The sequence below is a fragment of the Notothenia coriiceps genome, unplaced genomic scaffold (genome assembly GCF_000735185.1).
Source record: "Notothenia coriiceps isolate Sejong01 unplaced genomic scaffold, NC01 NC01_scaffold00000490, whole genome shotgun sequence".
In the NCBI taxonomy this organism is placed as follows: domain Eukaryota; kingdom Metazoa; phylum Chordata; class Actinopteri; order Perciformes; family Nototheniidae; genus Notothenia; species Notothenia coriiceps.
In genome coordinates this window covers 401,624-426,626 of record NW_011333191.1, presented here as the reverse complement: position 1 = coordinate 426,626, position 25,003 = coordinate 401,624, and the positions used below count along the sequence as shown (strand labels likewise).

Sequence of the window (25,003 nt, the reverse complement as noted above, 5' to 3'; positions counted from 1 at the left end):
TTTTTCAATTGTTTATTGTGGTTTCAGGGGAAAGCCTGTCCAATGGCTCCACTGGGGTTATGATTCCCCTGGTTTGCTGTTTGCACTGAGCTTACTGATTAGATTTCAATTTATCTTGTGACCCTCAATGACTTAATACATGCTCATCAAAGCTAACATAGCACTTTTTGGAGAATGAAGTTACTGGAGCTGGAGGATATAAATGATATCAAATATAACTGATTCTAGGTCTAAAATTGAAGAACACAGTTCACTACATTTAAAGTTTGTATTCTATAGAGTGAATTACTTAATACCTGTCCCTGTTTTTTCATCATATTCAAAGTTGTCTTTTCCTCAAACTCTTGTTTTAAATACCTTAAAGCACCAACAATCTTTTACCTTATTTAAAACATTGATAATGTTGTCAGTATAGCATCAAACAGCAGCTACACAAATATGTTGTCCCTGCTCTTAAGTTTTTCTATTTTTAGGCAATACCTACACAACGTACACTCATTCACCTTTCACAGTCAACAGTGACTTTAGGCAGAGCCTTACAGCGTACACTTCCTAACTTGACCATCAAATGGAAGATGGATGCTCTACTTCTATCAAGGATTGTAAACAGACAAAACCGAGCAACTATGTTAAAAACAATGAAAAAACACAACAGGATATTACTAAAGGCAGTTGTGTTATGGAGGGTGGCTTTACATAGATGAATAAAGCAGGATATGTTTGCAAATGGGCATTAGCATTATTGTTTACAATATAATTATGGTCCCACAAACACAATGAGAAAACACATTTTCACTATGGATGTACAATTGGCATTCACACAAAAACATATCCATGTGGTTGTGTTAATATGAGGTCCCTCGTCGCTGTGATGCGTGTTTAACATTACATTATTAACATTGCAGTATGAAATGGAACCTTATTGGAATAGTTTGACATTTTTTGAAAAACTCACACTCACTTTATTAGCTAAGAAGATTGATAAAGCTCTTGCATCTATCTGTTGAAAGTAAATCTAAAGCCAGGATACAATAAGTATTGACTGGAAACAGGCGGGAACAGCTGGTTTTGATCTTCTCGCAAGAAGTGAAAAGTGTGTAGCTTTCTCACTGATGGATAACAACAGCTGCCGGCATGAACTCAGGCACTTACGGTAGATTCCGATGGTAAAACGTTTTATGGCAGAGAAAGTAAATATGGGTTGTTATGTTACTGCTGGTAGAAGTTGGGACTTCTCAAAGGTTTCTACAGACATTTGGAGTCCATTATAAGTGACTTAGTCATTTAAAGCATACAGGAGGTGTGTGTAGTGTCAGTTTTATTTAAAACAGCACCTTGAGGAAGTGAAGGCCAGCCAAAAATGGACCCAATTCTCCAAAATGTCCTCACTCTCAAGGCTGAAACTCACTTAGGTCCCACCAAGATAGAGAACATTACACCATGTGTTAGCAGCTGTTGCCAGTATCTAGCTCAGATTCAACTGTGTTCCTGTAATACAATGGCTCATTATTTACACACTTACACACACACACACACACACACACACACACACACACACACACACACACACACACACACACACACACACACACACACACACACACACACACACAATGGGGCAGCTTCAGGCCTTGAGATTAGTAGAGATTGACCCCTTCCCCACCCTGCAGCAACTTCCTTTTCGTTTTTAACCAATGGAAATGGTGGGTTGGCAGAAAGTGTAATGTGAAACCGGGGGTCTTGGCTCAACACTTCCAACCTAGGGACACAGTTGGAGGCCAGCAGAAATAACAGCCGTGGTCTTTCGCACTCTCTCACTCTCGCAGATTTTCCTTACTTTCTTGTCCTCTGTTGACAAACACCATCTGCTGCATACACACAGTCAGACTGTTTTCCGCAAAACACACACTTCTGAGAGCTTTGCCTTGTGGGATTTACACTATGGACTGCTGTTATGGATTATTCATTTTGGTGGCTGACCGTGTGTGTTACCGACTAGTCTCAGTGTAGCCTAACTGGACACATTGAGGACTCACTAGCCTGCTATCTGACTTAAGTTGTCACTGCCTATTGGAGCTAGTTAAAGCTAGCCCCAGTGTCTGCATGAGGCTACAGAGCCCTCTCTCTGTGTGGAGGGTGGATGATGCAGTGTGTGCTCTCCTTCGTCTCCCCTCAGCTGAGCGCCGGATCCCCCTGTAGCTGCGAGGTCAGCCCCGAAGGAACAAAGAAGAAGAAATCCAAGAACCTGTAAGTACTCAAGCAAATCCCTTTCTTTTTGGTGTATGTCTTTTTTCAGTTTCACCATCTGCTCATTGTGAAAGTTGTAAACAGGGAATAGCATGTTGTGTTTTTACTTGTGACAATATTTGGAAACACATGCCTTGACTAAGGATTACAAATATGTCAGAACGAAAAGGAATAAGAGTGAGTGAGAGCAAGCACAAAATATCTTTCATTGTGATGACAAATTCCTTCACCGGCTTTGCTTTCAATTCTCAGTCAGCCTTTTATTTTCATGCTAATTTAATCAACTTGTGTATCCAGAAAAGGGTCTTAATTTCAAACCCTGCTTTAACATCCATTACTTTTTTCTTTACTCATATTTAAACCATCGGTGAGTGATAACAAAAAGCACATGGGGGGTTAATTGAGACCCCAGGGCTCACCTGACAACGTGTTGTATAGGTGTGAGTGGATTAGGGAACATGCCAGGAGATATACACACAACAATGGCTACATTTAAAACCTTAAAAGTTATTCTCTTTATTGGATACTTTAGTGTATGTCAATGTAAAAATAAGTTTCAGATTTGACTTTTCTTTGCACTTTAATGGTGCATTCAAATATTTTGACCGCTGTGACCGCCTGAGCGAAACCTGCAGGTGTTCACAGAGCTGCAAATGAAGAAGCACGTTTGAGGCTTAAGGTGACTGTGAAAGCTAATCATCCAGTGCTGATCATCATCTACTTAATTAAGTGGAGAATGATGTGTGTGCTGTAGTAACACATGTGTGTCTGACATTCTCGCCCGTGTGAGAAGTAAGGTGTGTAAGATGTGTGTCGACGCCTCAGTGATTCATCAGCTGTTCAATGAGCCTTATTCACGCTCCTGTTCATCAAGATGAAAGCACATTTCACGCCGAGAGGACAATGACACCACTCACAGTGGCTGTCCTTGGGCCTGATGGCTGCCCATTCTTCTGCAAAAGCTGAGTTTTTATGTTGTTTAGTTAACCAGCAGATTAAGTGATTAAGATTCCACAGCCTTTTCCCTGAATCTGGAATATGTTGCCTTTTGTCCACTGCTGCAAAACTGCTTCAGACCAGCTTTATTTGCATTAATAACACAGACACTTAACAGCATACATCGTTTATTTTTTAGGTTTCCAACATGTTATTTATTTCCTTAAAATGCAGTATTAAATCTAGAATGTGTGATCATTTTTAATAAATGTAAGAAGAAGGAGCAATTGTATTTAACGTCAGACTGGGTACACAAATAACAAGTTAAATAGTTATATCAATTTGAGTCTAGCCACACTTTGCAACTTGGCTAACAGCATTTGTGGACATAGCTCATAGGCCATGATCTGCAAACAGTGATTTTCTTACTACAGTAGGTAAACAAACATGAATCATGATGTTAGCTCATCTCTCCTTACTCATCATTCTGTCCTTGCTGACGATTCTGGTTTGGTTTTTAAAGGAATCAAAACTGTGATTTAAATGAACACAGTACTTCATAAAAAAAACATGTTTACTAAGAAATGTACTAGGGTTGTAAACTTAGTATTTTTTTTTTTTGTATGTAGACACTGTGCTTTTTTTTTTACCACCTCTTCACTTGCATAAATACCCTTATTTTAAGAGATTTTTAACTAAGTAAGTAATTTAGACTCTTTTTATAGTTGACCAGGCTCTGTCTTTTCCTTGTCCCTCTGCGATGTAAATGCCCGCCAGGTGCAACACTAATTACCTTAAATGGTTTCACCTGTGTTTGTGGCTTTTTAAAAGGCACTGCACTGCATAGGTGTGATGCTGATGAAGAAGAAAAGGTTTCGTCTCTGTCTCTTGTAGACAAAATGAGTTCCATCATTGATTGCAACCATTTTATGGCATCATTAATCAATATGAGAAGTTCATGAGCACTAGTGTTTACGCACGTGTCTTTTAGTTTCCATATTATCCTCAATAATCTGAGCCTGCCATCTCTTATAATATCTTTTAGACCCATATCCAGCCATTTTTCATTTCGCCACACTAAACAACACCCGGGGCAATAATCTACTTATTAATATGAAATCACACCAATAAACATACCTCCAATACAATATCTTTCTGTGTACCTCCAAGGAATACAAATGCAATATGTTGGCTGCTATAGATAGAAATCTGAGGCTTTCTATACAACTAAACATAAAGTAAATTCAATTATTTCCTCCAGATGTTGGAGGCTGATATTAAATATAACAAACACTGAGGCATTGGAGCGTGTAGATGGAGATTAGTGGCAAAAAGTATCTGATCTGGTCAAATTAAATTTAAAATGCAGAAATGTATAGCTTAAAGAAGGTATTTTGACCTTTGGCCATGGGATTTATTTTGGAGTTGGGGATGTAGTAGATGCAGCAGATATTATTTCCTCTCTTCTTAATGTTTCTCCTGTTCTGTGCATTGTGTGCAACTTGGAATATGTTCATCCTGCTCCGTAAACACTGTTGTTCTTCCCTTAAGCACCCTACTTATCATTAATGACACAAAGATGACAGCATTTCTTGACATACAAACATGCATGAAAAGAATCAAATTGATCACATAGAGGTGAAATGATACTTACTTGTGAGAGCATGTTACATCTGTCTTCTTCTACAAACGACTGGGTCCATATGCATCGTTTACAATAACAAAGACAAAGCAATCAACTTCTTAAACATGCTCACTCTTCTGCTCTGTTTCTTCCCCCTGTGCGCTTCCTACACTTCTTTCTTCTCTCCTTTTTGTACGAATGTACTTCCTGTGTCTAGTGTTTTGGACCCAGCACAGCTGTTTTCCTGACATTGTCCACATTATCTCAGCCTCCTCTCCTCCTTTTAACACATTTTGTTACCCACTCCAGGTGTTCTGCTACCCCGAGCTATATATCCCTGCACTTAGCACTATACTGCTTTTTCCCAACCGGTGATTTGCAGCAAGTAGCAATAAAGCAATACAATTCCATCAACTAGCGTACCAGAGAGATCTGTGTGGAAATGTAGATTATTCCAAGGTATCAAAGTTTGATTCATAAAGGCAAGAAATATTGACAATTGGAGAGAGACGTTTTTATTACAAACACAGCATATTACATCTGTATGTTTGTGTTTCTGTATATAAATGTATATATGTATCTCTCTATATATATTTGTAACCTGATGTTATCTTCTCAGTATTGAGAGAGTAATATTGTTCACAGTTTTGATCCTGTGCCATCCCTTGTAGCAGTTCCCAGGCACACAATTGATTTCACCTGTTGTTGTTGTTGTTTTTTCATGGTTTTGCTGCCAAAATCCATGTGAGGGCCCTTTTGTGTGTCGTGAAAGTTGGCAGAAATGAACATTAGTTCTTTAGTTTGACTTGATGTGCACTGACCTTGTTGTACAATCAGTGCTGACATTATGTGAACCACTCAAAGCCATTATGTCTAAAAAGCGCCTTCGCCTTTCAGATTATATAAATACATCTACAAGTACGTCTTTTACAGTTAAGTGGACTCCCTGAAAAGGGAACATCTCATCACCTTGTAAAAAATAAATAACAAAGACAAGGAAATAACAGCTGGATCTCAAGGTGTGAACACTTAGGGCACTTATTGCACATTACCAGAGACAATAGTGCTTTAAAGAGTGCTCCACATGTTACCCATTGCACTGCTACAACATTGTCGATTCGTTTTTATTCCATGCATTCTTCTTACTTGTCAAATCCTAGCAACTACTTCACCCCAATTTTCATTGTTCTAAGCACAGTGACAATAAAGATCCTTCTATCATCACACAATGCAACTTGACCGCCATCATTTCAATTGTAATCTAATAAAGTAGCATGACTTGAGGCAACTCTGTTTATTACTTTTGACAGTTTTCATGCAGAAACACCCCCAAAGGCCTCGAAGCAAGCTTTGATGTGTAGAATCTGTGGAATTGTATTCCCCACAAGAACTTTGTTAACGCTTTTTCATTAACTTTGTTAGATTGAGACAAAGTTGGATTTCTACATACTAATAGACCTTAAGTTTCATACATTAAACTTATAACACGACTCTGTCTGGACTTACACTGACTGTACATTTATTGCATCAGAGGGACAACACACAACCTTGAATCAAGCATCAGCACTTGAGGTTGTAACATCATGTTTAAAACATGACTAAACCCCATCAGATAAAGTAAACAGGGAGAAAACTACAAATATTTTCAATTTCATGTATTTTCAGTTCCTGATTGAATAGATTAGATTGTATTGTCACTCAGACAGAAACTAAGCCAGTTATTACTTATTGAATTCAATTTAACGCGAACAAGCATTCACTGCACAAACTACAGACGAGATAATATGATACTTTGATGCTTTTTAAGTCTCTCTTGTAGCGTGATGCTTAAAACAGAGCTTTATACCACTGATTTGCTCTGAGACAGATGAACAGTTCCTTACATTAGTAAAGTCATTGATTTTCCTCAAAAGACAACTGTCACCTCCACTTACCAACCCATAAACAAAACAAAAATCTCCAGACCCCAGTGGAAGGAATCTGTGCTCTCTTAACTCTGCGTGGTGATTGGGTTAGCCCAGGGTCCGCCTTCCCCAGACCCCCCAAACTATATAAAGCTCCAACACATCCTCTCAGGGGTTAGAGGAATGTGATTGTCAAACAAACCCCTGGCCCCCGAGCACCTCCTGACACACGCTTTCATGCAGTCTTGTTTCCACACCCACCAAGTGAACCTGCGTACAGGCTGGCACCCATGTTTCACACTATGGTTGATTTCTCAGAGAAGTACCTGGAAAGGTAAGAGCAAGGCTCATCTGCACTTTGATTATCGAGAATAAGAGACATCAGAAGAGAGGATGAGGGAAGCGTGGGAGGGGGCTGTGATACATCCCACAGGAATCGATGCTCTAAAGCTGGTAGGAAGCTATCTGACCTCTACATGGATCTCATTTGACAGTCGCAGTGAGGGAGACGAAACCCCCGTGAGACCAAAGGGCTCAAACTATTTTGGAGAAAGGAGTTTTGAGTTCTAACTCGAGGCTGCCCCTTTTTCTTATTATACGCAGCCTGGATTTCAGGAATAGGATTGCTCATGTGGTCTTGGTGGCTAGGAAGGTGAGTGTGCTCAGAAATAGAGCTTTTTGGGGGGTTTGATCGAGGGAGACTGTGAATGACATAGCGATATATTTATGGATGAAATTTAGGACAATTCCCTTTTTCATTTTGCTTCTAGGAACATGGTAGAGTGACTTTCTTTGTTGTGAGGCACTTCTCTTTCTTTTTGTGTTACAGTGTGTCATCTGTCACCTCTCTGGAGTATTTTGTATGTGAGCAAAGTACAGAACAAACAGTTACAGTGTGTAATCATCTTTTTAGACAGAGCCCAAGCCATAGAAATGTTATTTCAAGTGTTACAGACACACTGACACAACCCTTGACCCAATACTCTCACACAGAGGCACACACAGAGCCACGCGCTTCAACAGTGTTGTTGGTGTGGCGTGTTCTGCATACACAGCCTTCTCTAAATAGAAAGTGGCAGAGGGAGTCAGAAACATGCTTGAAACTTGGCTGCTGCTCTCACTGACTGTATTTCAATTCTGTACTCATCACTGCACCCCAAATCTCATAGGCTTTACAAAGGGCAGAGTCCTCTCTTTGTGGGAGACAAAGCTCTACATAGCAAACAACAAAGGTGGGATGAAATGGGCCGGTGGATTTGGCTTGTGTTAGCATGGTTCTTTGTGATCTGCAGTGTGTCTGTCTGCAGTTCTCGACCATGTGCTCCCAGAGCCTTTCCCTGGGAGTGCGGCCTACTTTCCAGAGCACCAGGAATAGCCGGTGGGGTGCTATTAGTGTATATAATGTGAGCCAAGCAAAGAGGGAATAAGAGGACGGAAACCTGCAGATAATTGTGGAGACGAAAACCTCTCACTTCTTCACTCAAGCACATACATCGCTCTCTTGCAAAGACACAAACAGACACTCAGGTGTTCACATGCTGCAAACATAGGCATTTTGTGAGCTTGCTGGGTATTGGAGCATACATTTATGGACGGCAAACATGTTGGATCAAAGATCGTCATCATTTGATAATCCTTTAAAGAGCATGTGTCTGTCTTTTAGCAGATTAAGTGGAGGGTTCAGTGTGTGTCATTAGTGTACACTGTGAATGGTTTTAGTGCTGGGGAGCTATTTGCAGATACAGTAAAGTTTCAACTAGGGATGTCCCGATCACCTTTTTTTGCTCCCGATCCGATTCCGATCATTTGATTTTGACAATTTGCAATGCATTAAGAGAAAAAAAAGAAAAAAGCATTCAAGTTGTCCCTTAAGGTTATTTTTTTTATTTAAAGCTATATCCATGTTGGATATTCTATCCAACATGGATATAGCTTCTTTCTTTCACAGCAGCATTGGATCAGTTCAGTTGTGCAGCATTGGATCAAAACAAAATAAAGCTTTCAGTACTCGTTAGCTTACTGCTACAATTAGACACTGCGCCCACTCTGTTGCCAGATTTGAGAGAAATAAGCAACCAGGTCTATGAAAACAAGCCCCAAAGAAGTAACACATACATGATGTTGTGTAATTTGAAACCAAAACTAAGGCCTCAGGATGACTTTAAGACTTGAACATGGTCATTTTTGTTTTGTAACATTGAATAAAAACTTGAAAAAAAAGTATTTATAAAAAAAAAAAAAAAAAAATCCCGATCCCCGATTTTTTTCCTCCCGATTCCGATCTTTTGAAAATCACGTGATCGGCTCCGATCCCCGATCACGTGATCGGATCGGGACATCTCTAGTTTCAACTCTAAATACAGAGGTGCTCAACGTGAGAGACTGTGAGAGGTGCCATTAGCACTAGGTGCTAAGAGAACTGGGTGCAATATCATTCTTGAGTGACATTCCTCGAAATAGACTCAAGTACAACACTACTTTCCATCTATGATATTGAATAAAACTGATAAGGAGATATCTGTGACCGTGGTTGAAGTTGACCTAAGAGTGTGGCTGAATCAGTCCATTTCTCCTCTTGTTGTAAGTCAGAGTTAAGTGTTTAGAGTTCCACCCAAGAAGGTTTTACTCAACATGCTAATAGTTTTTTATAACAATGCAATCCTCTACGTCTGGAGGTCACAGACATGAATGTTAGCCCACTGGCTGTCGCTGTTCAAAGAAAGAAGGATGTGTCTGCCCACATTTAGGGAGGAGTATTGTGGCCTTCCTTCAAGTCGGAGTTGCTGTTGACTCCCATTGAGTTAATAACCATGCAGGCAGTTTCAATTATGGCTTGAGTTTCCCACACCTCCCACAGTGTGACCTATTATGCAGAGGTGAGAAAAGGATTTCTGCAGTTGCCAATGTAAAGTGGTTTGAATGAGGCAGCTACATGATATGCAATATAAATGAGATGTTTTCAAGAATAGTTTCAGTTCTGTATTCAAGTATAGATCCTAGGATTATGTAGGATCAAGCTGTTTCCAGTGTTGACACCAATTATTGGGAATAGAAGAATTTCAGGCAATCAGTTCTGCTTGAGGCAGGAAAATGCCATGTGTTGTGTTTGCAGTATCCATTGACACCCACATGGTGGCAGGATAGAAACATACATTTATCTTAAAGTGACTGTTGCCATGACATCATTGTCACATCATACTCACACGGGCTCAGCTTGTATAAAGCCAGACATAAATAATAAGGTGTCTTTTGTCAGGCCAGGAAAATATTTTCCAGCCCATATAAAACACTTCTCTTCGTCACAAGAAGGAGGCTGTCTTGGAGCTAACACATGAACCGCTCAAGACCTAATTGCCTCGAGCGGCCTACAAATAGAACCATCTAATGAATCCCGCTCTGATGTTATGAGTTTATTTAACAGCAAGAGAGTTTTTATTTGCGTGATAATGTCCTTCAGGCTGGCAAATGTAAGCGTTACACAGGGGTACTGCCTAAGAGCGCCCTGATGTTTGTAATAAAAGAGAGGTCTTAATACAGCAGTTCAGCATCTGGTATAATCCTGCTTCATACAGGACACAGAGGTTGTTTCAATCAATGGATGAGTCATACCTCCACCAGTGATGCTGTGTGGCCGGTCCGGTATTTCTTAGGATTAGATGTGGAATTCATTTAAAATGTGTCCTCTAAACGTCTTTCACTCTGTCTTTTGTTTTGAGTCTATTTTGGGAATTTCAATCTTTTTCCACTTATCTTGCCCGGGAAAAAGAAAAACCTTCCACATTCCGGATATCCACACTGATGGATGCTTTTGCTTTTTCTATTTATTGCTTGTACATCTATTTTCTATTTCACTCATTTGGCATTTCCACCCTCCTGAACTTTAGAAATGCGCTGAAAAAGGCCTCCTGTGGTTTTCTGAATCACCTAAAGTAATCTGCACCAGCTAACCCCCCCAAACCCAAACAAACCAAAATCAATACACCCACAAAGTCGCACTCATCGTGATTTTTAAAGGAGCTATTCAGCTGCTGTTCCCCAACAGCTCATGCAGTCATGTTGTATCATGTGTGCGGGCATGTTTCTACCTTTCCTGTCCTTCGGCAGTTGGAAAACCTCACACCAGACAGCTGACTGTGTTCTCTGTTCGGTCCCGCAGCCACGAATGTAACCACCGTGCATCTACGCACGCATAAATTATCTCTCCCACTTCCCATCACTCACCGGTGGAGACTGGGAGTTCTCCGACACCTGTGATAGGCATGAAGGCACCAGTGAAGTGGGCATGAGTTGGCACAGGTGCAGACGGGGTTCTTTGACATATACATGTGGGTGTTTCTTTAATCCCTATCCAAGTACATTTCTGTACAGTTCTTGTGCTAATCCGCAGTTGTGAGTTCTTCCAACCCCCTGTGTGTGCACGTTAGAATCATAAGTGTCTATAACTGGAAGCCTTGTTTCCGAATTTGGGGTGTACATGCCCTCCTGGGGGCTGATGGCTGGCGGTGGCACAGCTTGCAGTGATTAGCTCACACCGCCGTGCTGCATTATTAGCGGGCCAGCCAATCCACAGTGGAAATCAAAAGCAGGGACTCAGGAAATGGGTGTTGAGTGAGGTCACATCCCAATGAGGCAGCACGTGCTCCGGGTCGGGAAAAGCCAGGACAGGCACCATGGGATTATGGGAATGCGCAGGATTCTGTACGAACCCTTGGGGACCGAGGGTTGGTGTATCACCTTGTGTGAGATTTAAGGTGGCGCATGATGGCAGCGTGTGTGTGTGATGGTTCGAAGGTGAAACAGGTCGGTCAGGGGGTTTTGGATGCTGCTGCAGGCGAGCAGCAGAATAGGGGTCACTGTGCCCTGTTGCCTCGGCCCTGGGTCACCTCCCTCTCAGCAAGCCCTCTAGGCACATGGAGATGGCGTGATGAAACAGAGGAGTGAGGATTGAGTCTCTCTCCTCCTTCTCTGCCACATTCGCTCAGTCCCTGCCGAGGAACCTGCCAGGGACGCATCTACACGAAAGACTGTTAGAGATATTAGATTGACAGGCGAGGCGCTGACACGAAGCGGGGAAAGGGAGCTTGACAGCCGCTTTTTTAGAAAAGTTTTGGCTGACACACCTGGCTGAAGACTAAAATGTACACAATACAACGTTTATTTTCAACCTTTTCTGGCTTTTGTGGGTTTGATTTCATGTGGATTTACAATGCGGAATATCTTAATGGGTGATTCCCTTGGCTTGGATTGTTTTAGTTGTGGACTTTGGACTCGGGCTCAACACACTTTCTTCCCATGTCTCCTTTTGTCCACCTCCTCTGTCCCCTTTATCATTCCTTTCATCCTCATTCCATTTACCTTCTTAACTCTCCTTCTGTTATCATAAACCTTTCCTTCACTCTCCCCTTTGTTCTCCCTCTCTCTATCTGTCCTTCACCCAGGGCCAAAGACATGAAGAATCGGCTGGCTTTCCTGCGGAGGAGGAATGAATCCCCAGGAAGCAACCCAGCCAGCAAGTTAGACAAATCTATGAAGTCAGTCAAGTAAGTGGCCACTTCCTGACAGTGTGTGCATGTGGGTGGGAGTGAGACTGTTTTCCGGGTCTTGCCACAACTGGTGATGAGCTGGCCTTGGCAGACAGACATGTGGGCAGCAGCAGGGATTGGAGGGTGCTTGTAATGTGTGGCGTTAACGAAATGAATGAGAGAATGTTTATTTTAACAATGGCGCATTTGAAGGGGAGATAGCTAATTTTGTGTCTTGGCATTGGATTTTTATTTATATAGATAATGTAAAATATAGCGTATGCTGTTATAGATAAATGTATTAAAATGTCTTCCATTTTATAACTTTAAAAAGCTGGCACATTGACAAGCAGCTGCTTCAACATATGAATGCAATATCTGTTCTTAATTGTTTCTTAGACATAACAGTAAAATAAACAATAAAACAGCATTTTTAAAACTAATTTTCAACATGAATGTCTGCTGAAAACAAAAAAGGCACATAAAACATCCACATACACTAAAATGTAAAATCGATAACATATCAAACTTGTTTTACAGTATAAGTTAAGACCTGAGATGTGTATTACAGATGATCCCTGTAAAGAGGCATGCTTTACAGCAGTCTACAGAAAGAATGAGAGGCAGCAGGGGGCAGCCAAACAATGGTGGGGGAGGAGGTCTCTAAATCTGACAACACATCCCCATTGGTTGGCTGGAGCCCCTCCTCTCCCTCCTTCCAAGTGGCATTGAGTGGGAATATATAAGCTTCCCCCCACCAGGGTAAAGCAGATAAACTCATGGCTCTCAGTGCTCTCAGCTTTCACAAAGCAGAACCGCATGAGAGGAGAAGAGCAGTAGACTAGAGAGGAGGGACACAACGGAGAGGAATTACCTGCATCGGTTTCCACTCGTCCACACAGCATAGACAAAGTTCTGCGGATGGGTCACACAATGAGAAACCTGGCTGAGATGGGCTTGTTAAAGAATCGCTCTGCTTTTATCTGCAGGCCCACCGCAGAGGAAGCACTCAAATGGGGGGACTCGCTTGATAAGCTGCTGGCACACAAATGTAAGTCACTTTTGTATTCCTTTTGTATGTCTTGTGTTTCTCATCTACTCCTTAACCTACATGGCTATCATGTGTCTTTTTGTTTTTGATAGACTGTGCAACATGATGAAAGTGCAAAACTGTTGTAGATACTTGGTTAATGTAGACATACAGTGGTTGCATGAGGTGGCGGGGGGAGGGTGGGGAGCACAGGGAAACATATGCACTGATATATGGATCACACACACACACACACACACACACACACACACACAGGCTAAAACAGGCAACCTGCAAGTGTGTTGCTATTCCCCCCCCCCCACACAGTTTATCTTCCCCACTGTTGAATCCCAATTCTTCTCAAAAGCCGATAGAAAGCCAGCCCGACATCTGTTCCTCGTTGGGCTCAGTTGGCCTCTTTTCTCTCCCCCCTTCTTATTTCCTCTTACCTCACTCCTGCTTACCAGAATGAGGTAAGAGATGACTGCCTTCACTGGCTCTGCTTATCAGCGTGGCGTGGGTGATTCATGGGAACGGAAAGGTGCAGGCGGGAGAAGTGGGTGGACACAGCTTCCTGCTATTCTTTCTTCTGGATGCCTTCTTCCTCAAATCATTCACTGGATTGAAACTTGAAATGCCCAAAGTGCCAGAATTAGCCCTTTTACACTAGAAAAAAAAGTGCCCGAGTTAGTCATTTTCCTCTTGCACTGAAACAGTCTTCCCTTTGTTCATTCACAGCATGGGTAAAGGGGAATGCAAAGATGTCATGCTGCAGGGTGGGTGATGTCACCTTAAAGATGTTAAGACTTGAATGTACCCCGCAGTGTTGTTAGGGTTTTTTTATGCCTCACTTTATTCCAACCACATGATTCAAGAGGCCGTCACAGCGCTATTTTGGTCTCTGAAACTCCAAGGAGCGCTTGGGCTGTGAGGTTGCCATGGCACTCGAGTCAACTCTCCTCTTGTTTATTCTCCACCTCCTCCTCTCTGCTTTCTCTCAGATGGCCTGGCAGCGTTCAGAGCTTTCCTGCGCACCGAGTTCAGCGAGGAGAATCTGGAATTCTGGCTCGCATGTGAGGAATACAAGAAGGTTAAGTCGCAGTCCAAGATGGCCTCCAAAGCCAAGAAAATCTTTGCAGAATACATCGCGATCCAGTCTTGTAAAGAGGTGAGTGAGAGTTCACACACACAGGGGGGGGGGGATGGCATCAAAACAGCTTCCTGCAAAAAAAACAACAACATGCATTTCTCCTCCTGGTATTTCTTCAAAGTATCTTTGTGCACTTCTCTAACTTGTTTTGATCTGTTTCTCCCTGCAGGTCAATCTGGACTCTTACACCAGAGATCACACTAAGGACAACCTGCAGAATGTGACACGCTCCTGCTTTGACCTAGCACAGAGGCGGATATACGGGCTGATGGAGAAGGACTCATACCCCCGATTCCTGCGCTCAGAACTCTACGTGGACTTAATCAACCAAAAAAAGGCTAGCTCCACTCCGACTTCATCTTCTTCATAAGAGCCCTGAAAAGATCTATGGAGAAGAGAATCATGTCGAGAGAAAAAAAGGGTCAGACTTGAAAAAAAGTAGAGCGGGCGGGAGGTGTCTTTGTTTGCCTTTTTTTTTTTTTTACTTTTTGGTTGTGTATGTCATCCTGTCCACTATGATTTTGTTATTGTTGTTGTGATGTGAGAGGACGTGGCAAAGCTATGGCACTGCAAAGGAATGTAGTTTACACAGTTACCAGGTGGATGGATGAATGAATGGACGGATGAATGGATGGATGGATGGTTGTGTCAAAAGTACAGAAGCCCACAGGCGAGGGCTGGAGCAGGAGCTAGTGTCTGATCACTGTTTCTCTTTTTTGTGGTGTCAGTCTTTTGGTTGTGTTTCTACGTTTTTCCCCAGTTGTACTGGAGAAGAAAGAGGGGTTGCTCAGAAAACCCTGCAGACATGAAGACAGTCCGGTACTGTTTTGTCACTTTTTTTCCTTAATTTCCTTTTAAGACTCCCACTTTAAATCCCCTCCTTTCCTCCACCATGTTCTCTGTGAAGCCACTTCAAAGCTGTCGGTACGACACAAAGTCCTTTCCCTTCATGTTTTTTTCTCATTCAAACTGTATTAAAAGAGGGGTAAAAAAAACAGGATGTCTGAATGAAAGCTAGCATAATGGCTGTTTCACGCACATCTCTGTTAAACACCTGCACCCTCCTGTAAAGCTTCTGCAAACAGCTTTCCCCTTAGTGCATCCCAAGACTGTGGAAAGACAAAGATGGAGACAGAAATGGGTAAAGAACACAAACGTATAAATAACGGATGGACTGGAGCTGTGATGAAACGCAGATATGTGTCACTCTCACATTAAAAGACATTTAAAGTCGCATTCAAAGCCAGTAGCGGAAGAAAAAAAGACGACTTGCTTCCTGTCTCCAAAGACTGTTTACAACAAGGAACGAAAACTGAAGAATAAAATGTTCCGAGCAGCCAAACGACATTTGCTTTACCATTGTAGCTCATTCTGGACTAATCGAGGAAGCTTTTTCTCAGGACATTGCCACGACAGGTTCCAGCTTGGTTTATCTTTGGTTTTTCTACACACTCAGTGTTTTTCTATGCTTTAGCGTTCCAACCTGCACTCCCAGTTTCTCCTGAGCAATACACAAGAGGTTGCTCGTTTCTTGTTGGAGGAAAAAAAAAAAATGTTGTACAAAGGTTTGCCTATTTATTTAGATTAACTTGCTGGATGCTTCTACAGACACCCTCACCTCCTCTAAAGCACTCAGCTAAAAAGCTCTCACTTTCCTCTTAACCATTAAACAGGTCCAATGCCTGAACTTTAAGTGCAATATTGTTTTTTTATTTGATTGTTATGTTTGGTTTGTTCATTTATTTGTATAGTTTTGAATTTGTATGGGAAAGATGAATGGCTTGAGCTCTGTATTAACTGTATTTGTTAAGAGAGAAAAACACATAGAGCTATAAGGTTGACTTACAACGTAAACTTTCAAGAACCATAAGTAGTTTAATTAATTTTAAGCAAGTGATTCTAACTGTGTGTTAACCCCTGGCAGCAGGCAGCTGGGGGCTGTTATGGTTGTAAATATAATTCTTTAAGAAAACTGTGATAACACATTAAAAACAAAGAAAAACATCAAACCCATAGGTCTCTGCTGGTGAACATGGGACCCAGCTGTAACTATGTAAATATGAGAGACTCGAAACTATAAGATGACATGTATTGTTTAAAAGAAAAAGCTAGAGCAGGCACAATCTGCTCTTTTCCCTGGTCATACACTGCTTGTAAGGAGTTTTCTGAAATGCATTTGATCATTTTCACTGTTTACAATTCAAAATGCATCTCCTATGATAGCAAGAGAAACAGTAGAGTACATTTGGTGTCCATGCTAATGATAAATAAACCAACCAACTGATGAAGTGAGATGTGTTGTCTGATTATTCTTGTAATATTCATTTGCCAATGTGTATTGGTCACAAACATGCCCATAAGCATGCACTGATACAAATGTAACACACTGTTGTATAAAGTTGCCTTAAGTTATAGTTTGACGTTTTGGGAATGCATTCCTTCCCTTACAGCAGGGGTGAGAAGATCAGTGTTGAACTCTTGATTGACTTTCCCCAAGAAAGATAATATGGTTATTATCCAAAAAGTAACTGAACAATAATTAATTCCTCTCAATGATAACATCCTCACAAAATTGAAACACTGAAAACTGATTTGACATCTAAAACAAGAGCAGTTAGAGGGATATCCACAGTTTACCGTCTGTTTCCTGGTTTAAATGTGAATGTCCTAGTCATGCACACAGTTTACCAACATTTGGGTTTTACCCCAAAAATACACTGCTTGAATAATATTGCTAACTTGTAGGTTTGTTCAAACCTGTCTAACTGTGTGAACGCTTTTGTTTACATCCCCTTTATTCAAATTAATGTCACTTTGTTCCTATAAGTACAATAATATTACCATAACCAAAAGATAGTAGGAAGTCAGAAAGCATTGACCTACGCCAAGGCTAAATGCCTCAGAATGTTTATGAAAGTGAAAATACACACTTAGGTGTATCTGGATGGGTTCTTCCTTTCATTTTTTCATTTCAAACCTTTATTTAATCCGATTGGTCCCATTGAGATCATAGATCTCTATGTCAAGGGAGACCTGCCGCATATAGGTTCCACATGAAACATAAAACAATAAAGGACATCATACATTATATTTACAGGATACATTTACCTAGTTATAGACATTTACAAGTGCCCATAGTATCAACAAGCATTTCATTTAGCCTAGCTTTAAAAACATGCAGAGGAATGAGATCCTTATCCCATGCTAAGCCCTTTCAAGTGACATGAACATTAGGATGTTTTTACAGACAGACACTCAACACATCGAAGACGTAACCTCATTGGTTGGGGTAATGATGGCCAACACTACAACAGGAAGTTTGAAGTTGTCAACAGGATTCTCTTTAATAAATCCCACATCTATGAAGATACAAATGGAACAAATACATTGTCTTCCATGCTTTGGCAACAGTCCAAAATGTTGGTTGATGGAGTGGAGTCGTATGGATCTGGAACATCACGACTCCTCCTGATCCCAGCTGTGTTGTTCTTCCAGTGAGTGTGACACAGGGTCGAGTGTTGGGCTGGGATGAGAGGAAACAGTTGAAGATCTGTGAGCGCAGTGTGTGTGTGTTTGTCCGTGTGTGTGTGTTTGTCTGTGTTTGGGGGGGTTGATCAGTCTGAAGTAGTGTTGGAAACAGAAGTAACTAATCCTCTTTACCAGCTGCCATCTGTTTTGACAGAAACAGCATCTTTTCCCAAAAGGAATTGTAATCAACCTTACTATCGCCTCTCGTCCTGTTTCCTCTTCGTCCCAATCCCTGTCGACTCTTTGTCTTCAGAAGCCACGCTTGTATTTTTGTTTCTACCTTCATCTTTAATGCCATACAATGGAGGGCCCGCACTGGAGCTGGATTCCTTCACCAAATCCTTTGTTTATGTTTCCTTCCTCTCTGTCATCTGTGTAAACCATATTATAGAGCCTGTCATTGTTTTCAAATTCAGCTGTCACATGAACCCCAAAAACACGCCAGCTAGCATTTCCTCTCTTGTGTCCTGCTCTACCAAATATGGCCATTAATGTTTCCTCCACAGTTTCCCTCTCTTATCTTAACGGATATGGAGTCACTCTTTTATTATCTTTACAGCACTTTTTCAATGTTGTGCTACCTTGTAAAGATACCCATGTCTTGTCCTATGGGCTGCAGGGAAATAAGCTTCCCGTTACTTTTTCTTTATTGCTTTGTCAGTTCAGATGCCCTCACAGTACGCTGTGTAGTTAAAAAAGTGTAGTTCTGGCATAAAATGATCACTTTACTCATTCATTGCGTCTGACTAACATTGTTGGGAAATAGTTCAACTTTGTGAAAAAAACATTTGATTTCTTGTCAGGAGTTGCAACATTGTCTTTGTGGGCAGAAAGTTATTTAAACATTCATGTAAAGTCATTTCTACACATCAATTATTTCACGACATTTACAACTCTTGCAGATGATCAAAATATATAAATATATCAGAAATAGTGTGTGTATTTATATCAGTTTCAGTACCATGAATACACAAAAACCCATAACATGGTTCCTGCTGAATTCAGTGGGAGTCCCCTTCTCGTCTCTCGCCTAGTTGCGCTTCAGTCAAGGGGCTTAAACCTTGATTAATCCCTAATTCTCAGATCAGCCTATCCTTTCAGCTCTTGGCAGGTTTACAAAACAAACATCACGTCTCTCCAGCTGCCCTCAGTGGACACCTCAGCCTTGTTTAATGTTGAGGAAATGTGTTTGTTGTTTGCTCGAGTTCACACTAGTACTGCATAGAACAAGTGTCATAGTTTCATCCCCACAGTTTAGCACAACATATGATAGCCAATTAAAACACAATTAGATTAGGATCATAACTAGTTTTCTTTATGCGTATCATTTCCACATTCATCACATTTTCTGACCTGCTGCACAAGGTGACGCCATTATTAACGTCAATATATGTTTATTTTCTTGCAGCCTTGATACCATCTGTCAATTCACAGATAGGCTACTGGCACAAGAGGGAAACTCACTCTCGGTGATAAGAGCCTAAACTGTGCTGAGTGCACCTTTATTATGGGACATTCACACAGGGCACACTAACTGCCTCATGCACAGCCCAGTGCTTGTGCAGTTAATTAGCATGTAGCTTGATAGCTTAAGCGGATGTCGTTTTTCCTGCTGGTGGACAGGGACTTTAAATACAGCAACAGACAGCGGAAGGGACAGTGGAAGGAAACAGAACGTAATTGTCTTATCCCAGTGGTCTAATCAGAAAAAGGTCACTTTTATATATAGACGGCCTTTATACGAATAGATAAACTTTATCGGGTATTTCTGATGTTTTAGCGAAATTCTGCACATAGGCCCCACATATGACCTATTCGGAGAAATCCTCTAGTGTGTAGTGTAAGTATTCACTTTGTTGCAGAGAGTTAGATTGATCCACTAAATATGAATGTACAACTGGCAGCTGGTTAGACTAGCTTAACATTACTTCAGGATACAGCAGGAAATAGCTAGCTGGATCTGTCTGAAGGAAACTAAATTCATCAGTTGTTGCGCACTTATTCTTACTCTTTGTATTAGCCTACAACATGCAAATACTGAAGGGTAAGGATTCTTTTATTTCTGTGCGCTAACATCTCTTGGCTTTGAACAACCTCCCGGGTACGGCAAAACTCAAGGTACTAACTTCCAAGAAACTCTCTATTTATAACCTCCTGTAAAACAAAATAGTGTTGTTTGTTAGTGAATCTAGGGACAGGTAGGAATATTTTAGTTGCCTGTTGTTTCTATGTTTCCAGTCTTTTAAAAGCCCCAGTGCTTTTTGTACTGCTGTGACTAAAGCAGGAGAACTGTATTCATGTTCAGCACAAAGCAATTACGGTGTCAAGGACTTTCAGATTGTTCCGTCCTGGAGCCAAGCTGTTCCTGTGCTTAACTGCTGGTTCTGCTAAACTCCTCAGATAATATCACCAAACCATCAATTACATTACACAGTTATTTTCTGGTACCAGACCGACACCTTAAAACAATATGTTGTCTCATTCTCTCCACCCACGTCATTTTAAGATTTCTTATCACTTCTACTGCTCCTGAAGCTCAAGGTAACGGTGTCCTTCCCAGGAGAAGCTTTAGAGGTGACACCTTTCCAGATGGTCTTCCATAATGAAACAGCATTTAATCAACACAGTGCATCAATTTATTTTGAGCTGTAGTAACTAAACTGCAAAATCAAAGTACCCTTCTGTAAGGTCAATGAGAACTTGAAAGCCGTTTCATACAAGCATCGTCAGGTAAGAGATTTTTTTCATGTACCATTCATGTCATGTTTCCACTTTAAAGAGCAACTTGCAGGGTTTTTTTTTTCTACATTTATGCTTCTTGCTTGAAAATTACAATTAAAAAAGTGAATGCAGGATTTTATATGTTTTACGAGACATAAGGGCAGGAATTCAGAGGGAAAGGAGCAATTTTGAGCTCTGCTCTTAAAAACGGCTTTCTTTTTAGGTCATACGTCAAACGCGTCATATTACATCACAAAGGGGACACATCTCCGCTCTCTGACCGCGGGAATAGTTAGTAGTTGCGTTGAGCGGTTGTGTTTTAGTGAGCTGGTATTTTTTGGTAGTTTTACATTGTATTTCAACATTTGTAATCATGGTGCAGTATTGTGTTTGTGCAGGTTGCACAAATACCAGCCTGTCAGGACATCGAGTCCACTATTTCCCTAACAGGAAAAGAAAGCTAGCTAGCTTTCGGTCCTGGGTTCGTTTTGTGCAGACAAAGAGACGAGACTTCAATGCTCCCCCCCTTCGCTGCTCTCTTCCCCCCCCCCCTCCTTCCCTGCTCTGTTATGGATCAGTATCAACAGTCCTGCCAGTAACGTTACTATATTATCAATGCTACTTTAGGGTAGGTAGGCCGTTTTGCCCTACAAATAATTGTACGTCCTCCGGCCACCATGGCCTGTGTGCCCCTGATACTGTTAAAATCTCGAAGTTGCTTTAAAAGCGACAGAACAGTGTTTTCTGAACTGCATTATGCTGCGTTCACAACGGACGTGATGCGAATATTCTCATCGCTCTAAACGCGTGGAGTTTCACTGCGGCTGTCAGCTGTTTACTCCTGTCATTCAAACAGGACGCGCTGGAGAGGGGGCGGGGCTTATTTCCATGTAAATACTGTGGTGGAAACCAGCTAAAACGAAATTAACCTATTTTACAGTGATTTAATTGTAATACACGTTTCAAAATTATGCCGAAGTAACTACATACTGATACCGGTTAGTAAAAAACATGAATTAATGCTGCAAGTCTGCAGACAAGACGGCAAGTGAAAAACCTTTTAAAATGCATGTTTTCTGAATGGATCAATCAGGCTAAACTAAGGATTAGAAGAAATAACGCCGATCACCCACCAAGATAGCTGCCCAGTTCTCCACTGGTTCTCCTCACACCACAGCTCAATTTCTCTCCGATGGCCGTTATTTCTTCTAATCCTTGGCTGCTCCTGGTCTCTTGGACGCCTAGCAGGCTCATAATTATAAGGTTGTGGTCCGTCATATGCATTCGAATATACATGTTCAACTTCTTCTGTGTCTTCTGTGTCGAAACTAGCATTGGGATCCATGTTTATTAATACGTTACGCCGGCCGCTCTCCCCCTTGTTTCCCCTTTGTTACGTCACACGCGGGAGGTCACGTGGGGAGGCTTTTTTGATGCGGAAGTAAAAATGTCTTACAAAAACGACGCCAGATGTCACTGTAGTGTATATTTCTGTATATTTTTTTGAAAATCTAGTNCACACACACACACACACACACACACACACACACACACACACACACACACACACACACACACACACACACGCTCATTAACAGACACACACACATATATGCGGCATATATGTGTGTGTGTCTGTTAATGAGCGTGTGTGTGTGTGTGTGTGTGTGTGTGTGTGTGTGTGTGTGTGTGTGTGTGTGTGTGTGTGTGTGTGTGTGTGTGTGTGTGTGTGTGTGTGTGTGTGTGTGTGTGTTATTGTGTGTGTGTGTGTGTGTGTTTGTACTTGATCTGACTCTCCTCTGCCTCCTGTTATTCAGCACTGCTCAGGAGAATGCTGCTTCCTGCACAAGTACTTCCATGTCACAGGATGTTAATGAACAATGCTCGAGCAAAAGTCACTTCTCGGAGCTGGCTGGTTACTGAGGCCTGGAAATGTTTCTATCTATTATAATGTTATTGACATTTTCTGACCAGCGGGTGACCTTTCTGCTTGGAATTTCAATGGCCACAGCCTCAAAATCCTTTTCAAAGCTAGCAGCTATGCACAGACCGGCCATCAGGAGCACCGAAAGGCCAAAAATTTCTTATTGACTGCAGACACAATGGAGCAAAACATCAAATACCTTTTTTTATGCTATGCTGTTTACATAAATAGTTGTATTTGTCTTTAAAAGCTGTGTTACAGTTATGAATTTATAACCGAAGTCTGCAATCTGGTGCAGCCTGCCTCTGAGGCTTCATGTTGGCATACACTCACATAAGGCAATTAGCAAAGATGATGGATTTGTCACTTGCTACGATGACGCAAGAGTAAGACAATATTAGTGACACAAGCCCCTAACAACCCCATCTATCCTATTACTGGATTTAATAGCTGACAAGACAGAAAAAAAAATTATAAGAAAAAAAACTTTATGCTGGCCGTGTACAGTCTTTGCTGAGCATGATTCATTTATTGTTTTTGGTTTAATTGCAGAATCCACATATCTTTGTCTAGCTATTACAGTTGAACAGCCATTTATTATAGAATCATTACTGTACTATATAATAGTCTTCTAATAAATAATTATGTCATCGATCAAGTTGTATTTAACATGTCTGTGTCATAATTATCTATTCATATAGCTGTTTATTTGTACAACATGCCATTGTTTAACGACTTAATAATATATAAACAACATTCTTGGTATTCTTATATACCTATTCCGAGGTTATGCTAATGTGCCGAATATTTGCTGCACCATTAGGCTGCATTTGTCATGCTTAATTGCAATAATGTTTTTGAACATTTATGTGAGTGACGTCAATCATATTGTCGCTGTGGGGCTGCCTGCCACCCCCTCTACATTATACACTGGCATTCGGACCATGCCGACAGCTCTGTGCTCTACGTGGAAACATTTTGATAAATATAATTTTAATATCTATTTGCTACGTTTTTTAAGGTGTAGGTGCTACTTCTGGAAGATTATTGGCTACAGGATTCTATTCACAGCCAACATAAAGGGCTTCCTTACAGACAAGGGAAGCAATCCATTGGAAAGCAGCTGCTCGTTGAGATGAGATGTATGGCATTTGGGAGGGAAGGGAGGAATGCTGCAAATGAGAGTCAGAGGTGGCAGTCATGCGGTATCGATCAGTAACACGCTCATCTAAACAAAGTGCTTCACCTCGCGGTGGAAGTAAACAACACATAGCATTTGTGTAATATCTGACTTTAACGTTGGCCTCTATTTGTGTAGTGACAGAGAGGTGGAAACATCTGTTCCCTGAGTTTTCTGTCTGCAAGCCTCATTTAATGTGTTTTATATTGCAAATCCATTAGCCTCAACTAGCTAAATGTTGCGGTCATATCATCATTAATTCCCTTGAATAAACAATCCATTAAAAACGGATGCAAAACAACAACAAAACAGTCAAGCACATTATAAAGATAAGCGGTTATAAATGATGAACTGCTCTGGTGCTCCTCAAGGCTTAGTACTGAGAAACTCTGGACTCTGGAAATCTATACTTAAACAAAAATAAAGTTCCTTGTTTACTTTTTTGGGTTAGGGTTATGATAATAATAGAGCAAACATGGATTGAGTGCTTGTGTTTTATCAGTTGTTTACTGAACAAAATGTCCCAAAGAAAAGCATTGAAGGCGGTGCAGTAGTTCTCTGTTTTATTTTGAAGATAATGTACTCAGACTAGAGCTAAAAACATAACTTTAATATTTATTCAATTTAATAATAAATCAATATATGCCTTACTTCAAGTATAATGAATTGCAGCACAAAACAGGCAGAAAGATTAATGCTGTCTTACGGGGAAACTGAATGGTATTTTAGTCTATTCAATAAGGAACATACTTCAAACTGTTGTAATCATAGCAGGAAAGCCAGAAACAGGAACCCTTAGGTAATAGCTACATTTTCAAAAGAAATGTAATGTTTATTTCATAATGCACACCTCTTTCTAAAATAAAGTCAACTAAGATGTCCCTATCTCTACCTCCAGCTCTTATTGTTCCCTTGACCCTGTTCCTGTTCTGTGAGGACAGCATGTGTGGTCCCATCATCGCCCCAGCATTGTTCACCCTGACTCCTGCCTTCTGATTGATTGATTGATTGATTGTGTGTGTTAATGAGTGTGTGTGTGTGTGTGTGTGTGTGTGTGTGTGTGTGTGTGTGTGTGTGTGTGTGTGTGTGTGTGTGTGTGTGTGTGTGTGTGTGTGTGTGTGTGTGTGTGTTTCTGTAGTAGTAGTACGTAGTATAGTAGTACGTAGTAGTACGTACTAGTACGTAGTACTAGTACGTAGTAGTACGTAGTACGTTAGTACGTAACGTAAGTAGTACG

The 25,003-nt window shown here is 41.1% G+C and overlaps 1 protein-coding gene across 2 annotated transcripts; it reads left to right on the top strand.

Moving 5' to 3' along the window:
- The first annotated feature begins 1,773 nt into the window (after positions 1-1,773).
- On the top strand, positions 1,774-16,705 carry LOC104953710 (regulator of G-protein signaling 3-like). 2 transcript variants are annotated; one of them, XM_010780690.1, is made up of 5 exons: positions 1,774-2,247; positions 12,150-12,251; positions 13,223-13,284; positions 14,265-14,431; positions 14,583-16,705. In XM_010780690.1, exons 1-5 carry the CDS (start codon positions 2,141-2,143, stop codon positions 14,781-14,783), a joined length of 639 nt encoding a protein of 212 aa, XP_010778992.1. In that variant the 5' UTR covers positions 1,774-2,140; the 3' UTR covers positions 14,784-16,705. The 2 variants fall into 2 exon arrangements, with proteins under 2 accessions (XP_010778992.1, XP_010778999.1); XM_010780697.1 differs by lacking the exon at positions 1,774-2,247 and adding an exon at positions 11,632-11,849.
- Positions 16,706-25,003: the final 8,298 nt, after the last annotated feature.

What these genes read in the sequence shown, in the direction of transcription:
- LOC104953710 (XM_010780690.1), top strand. Translation starts at nt 2,141, where the DNA reads ATGATGCAGTGTGTGCTCTCCTTCGTCTCCCCTCAGCTGAGCGCCGGA. An exon ending in TAAGCTGCTGGCACACAAAT is followed by an intron (nt 13,285 to 14,264) that starts GTAAGTCACTTT and finishes GCTTTCTCTCAG; the next exon opens with ATGGCCTGGCAGCGTTCAGA. An exon ending in CGATCCAGTCTTGTAAAGAG is followed by an intron (nt 14,432 to 14,582) that starts GTGAGTGAGAGT and finishes TTCTCCCTGCAG; the next exon opens with GTCAATCTGGACTCTTACAC.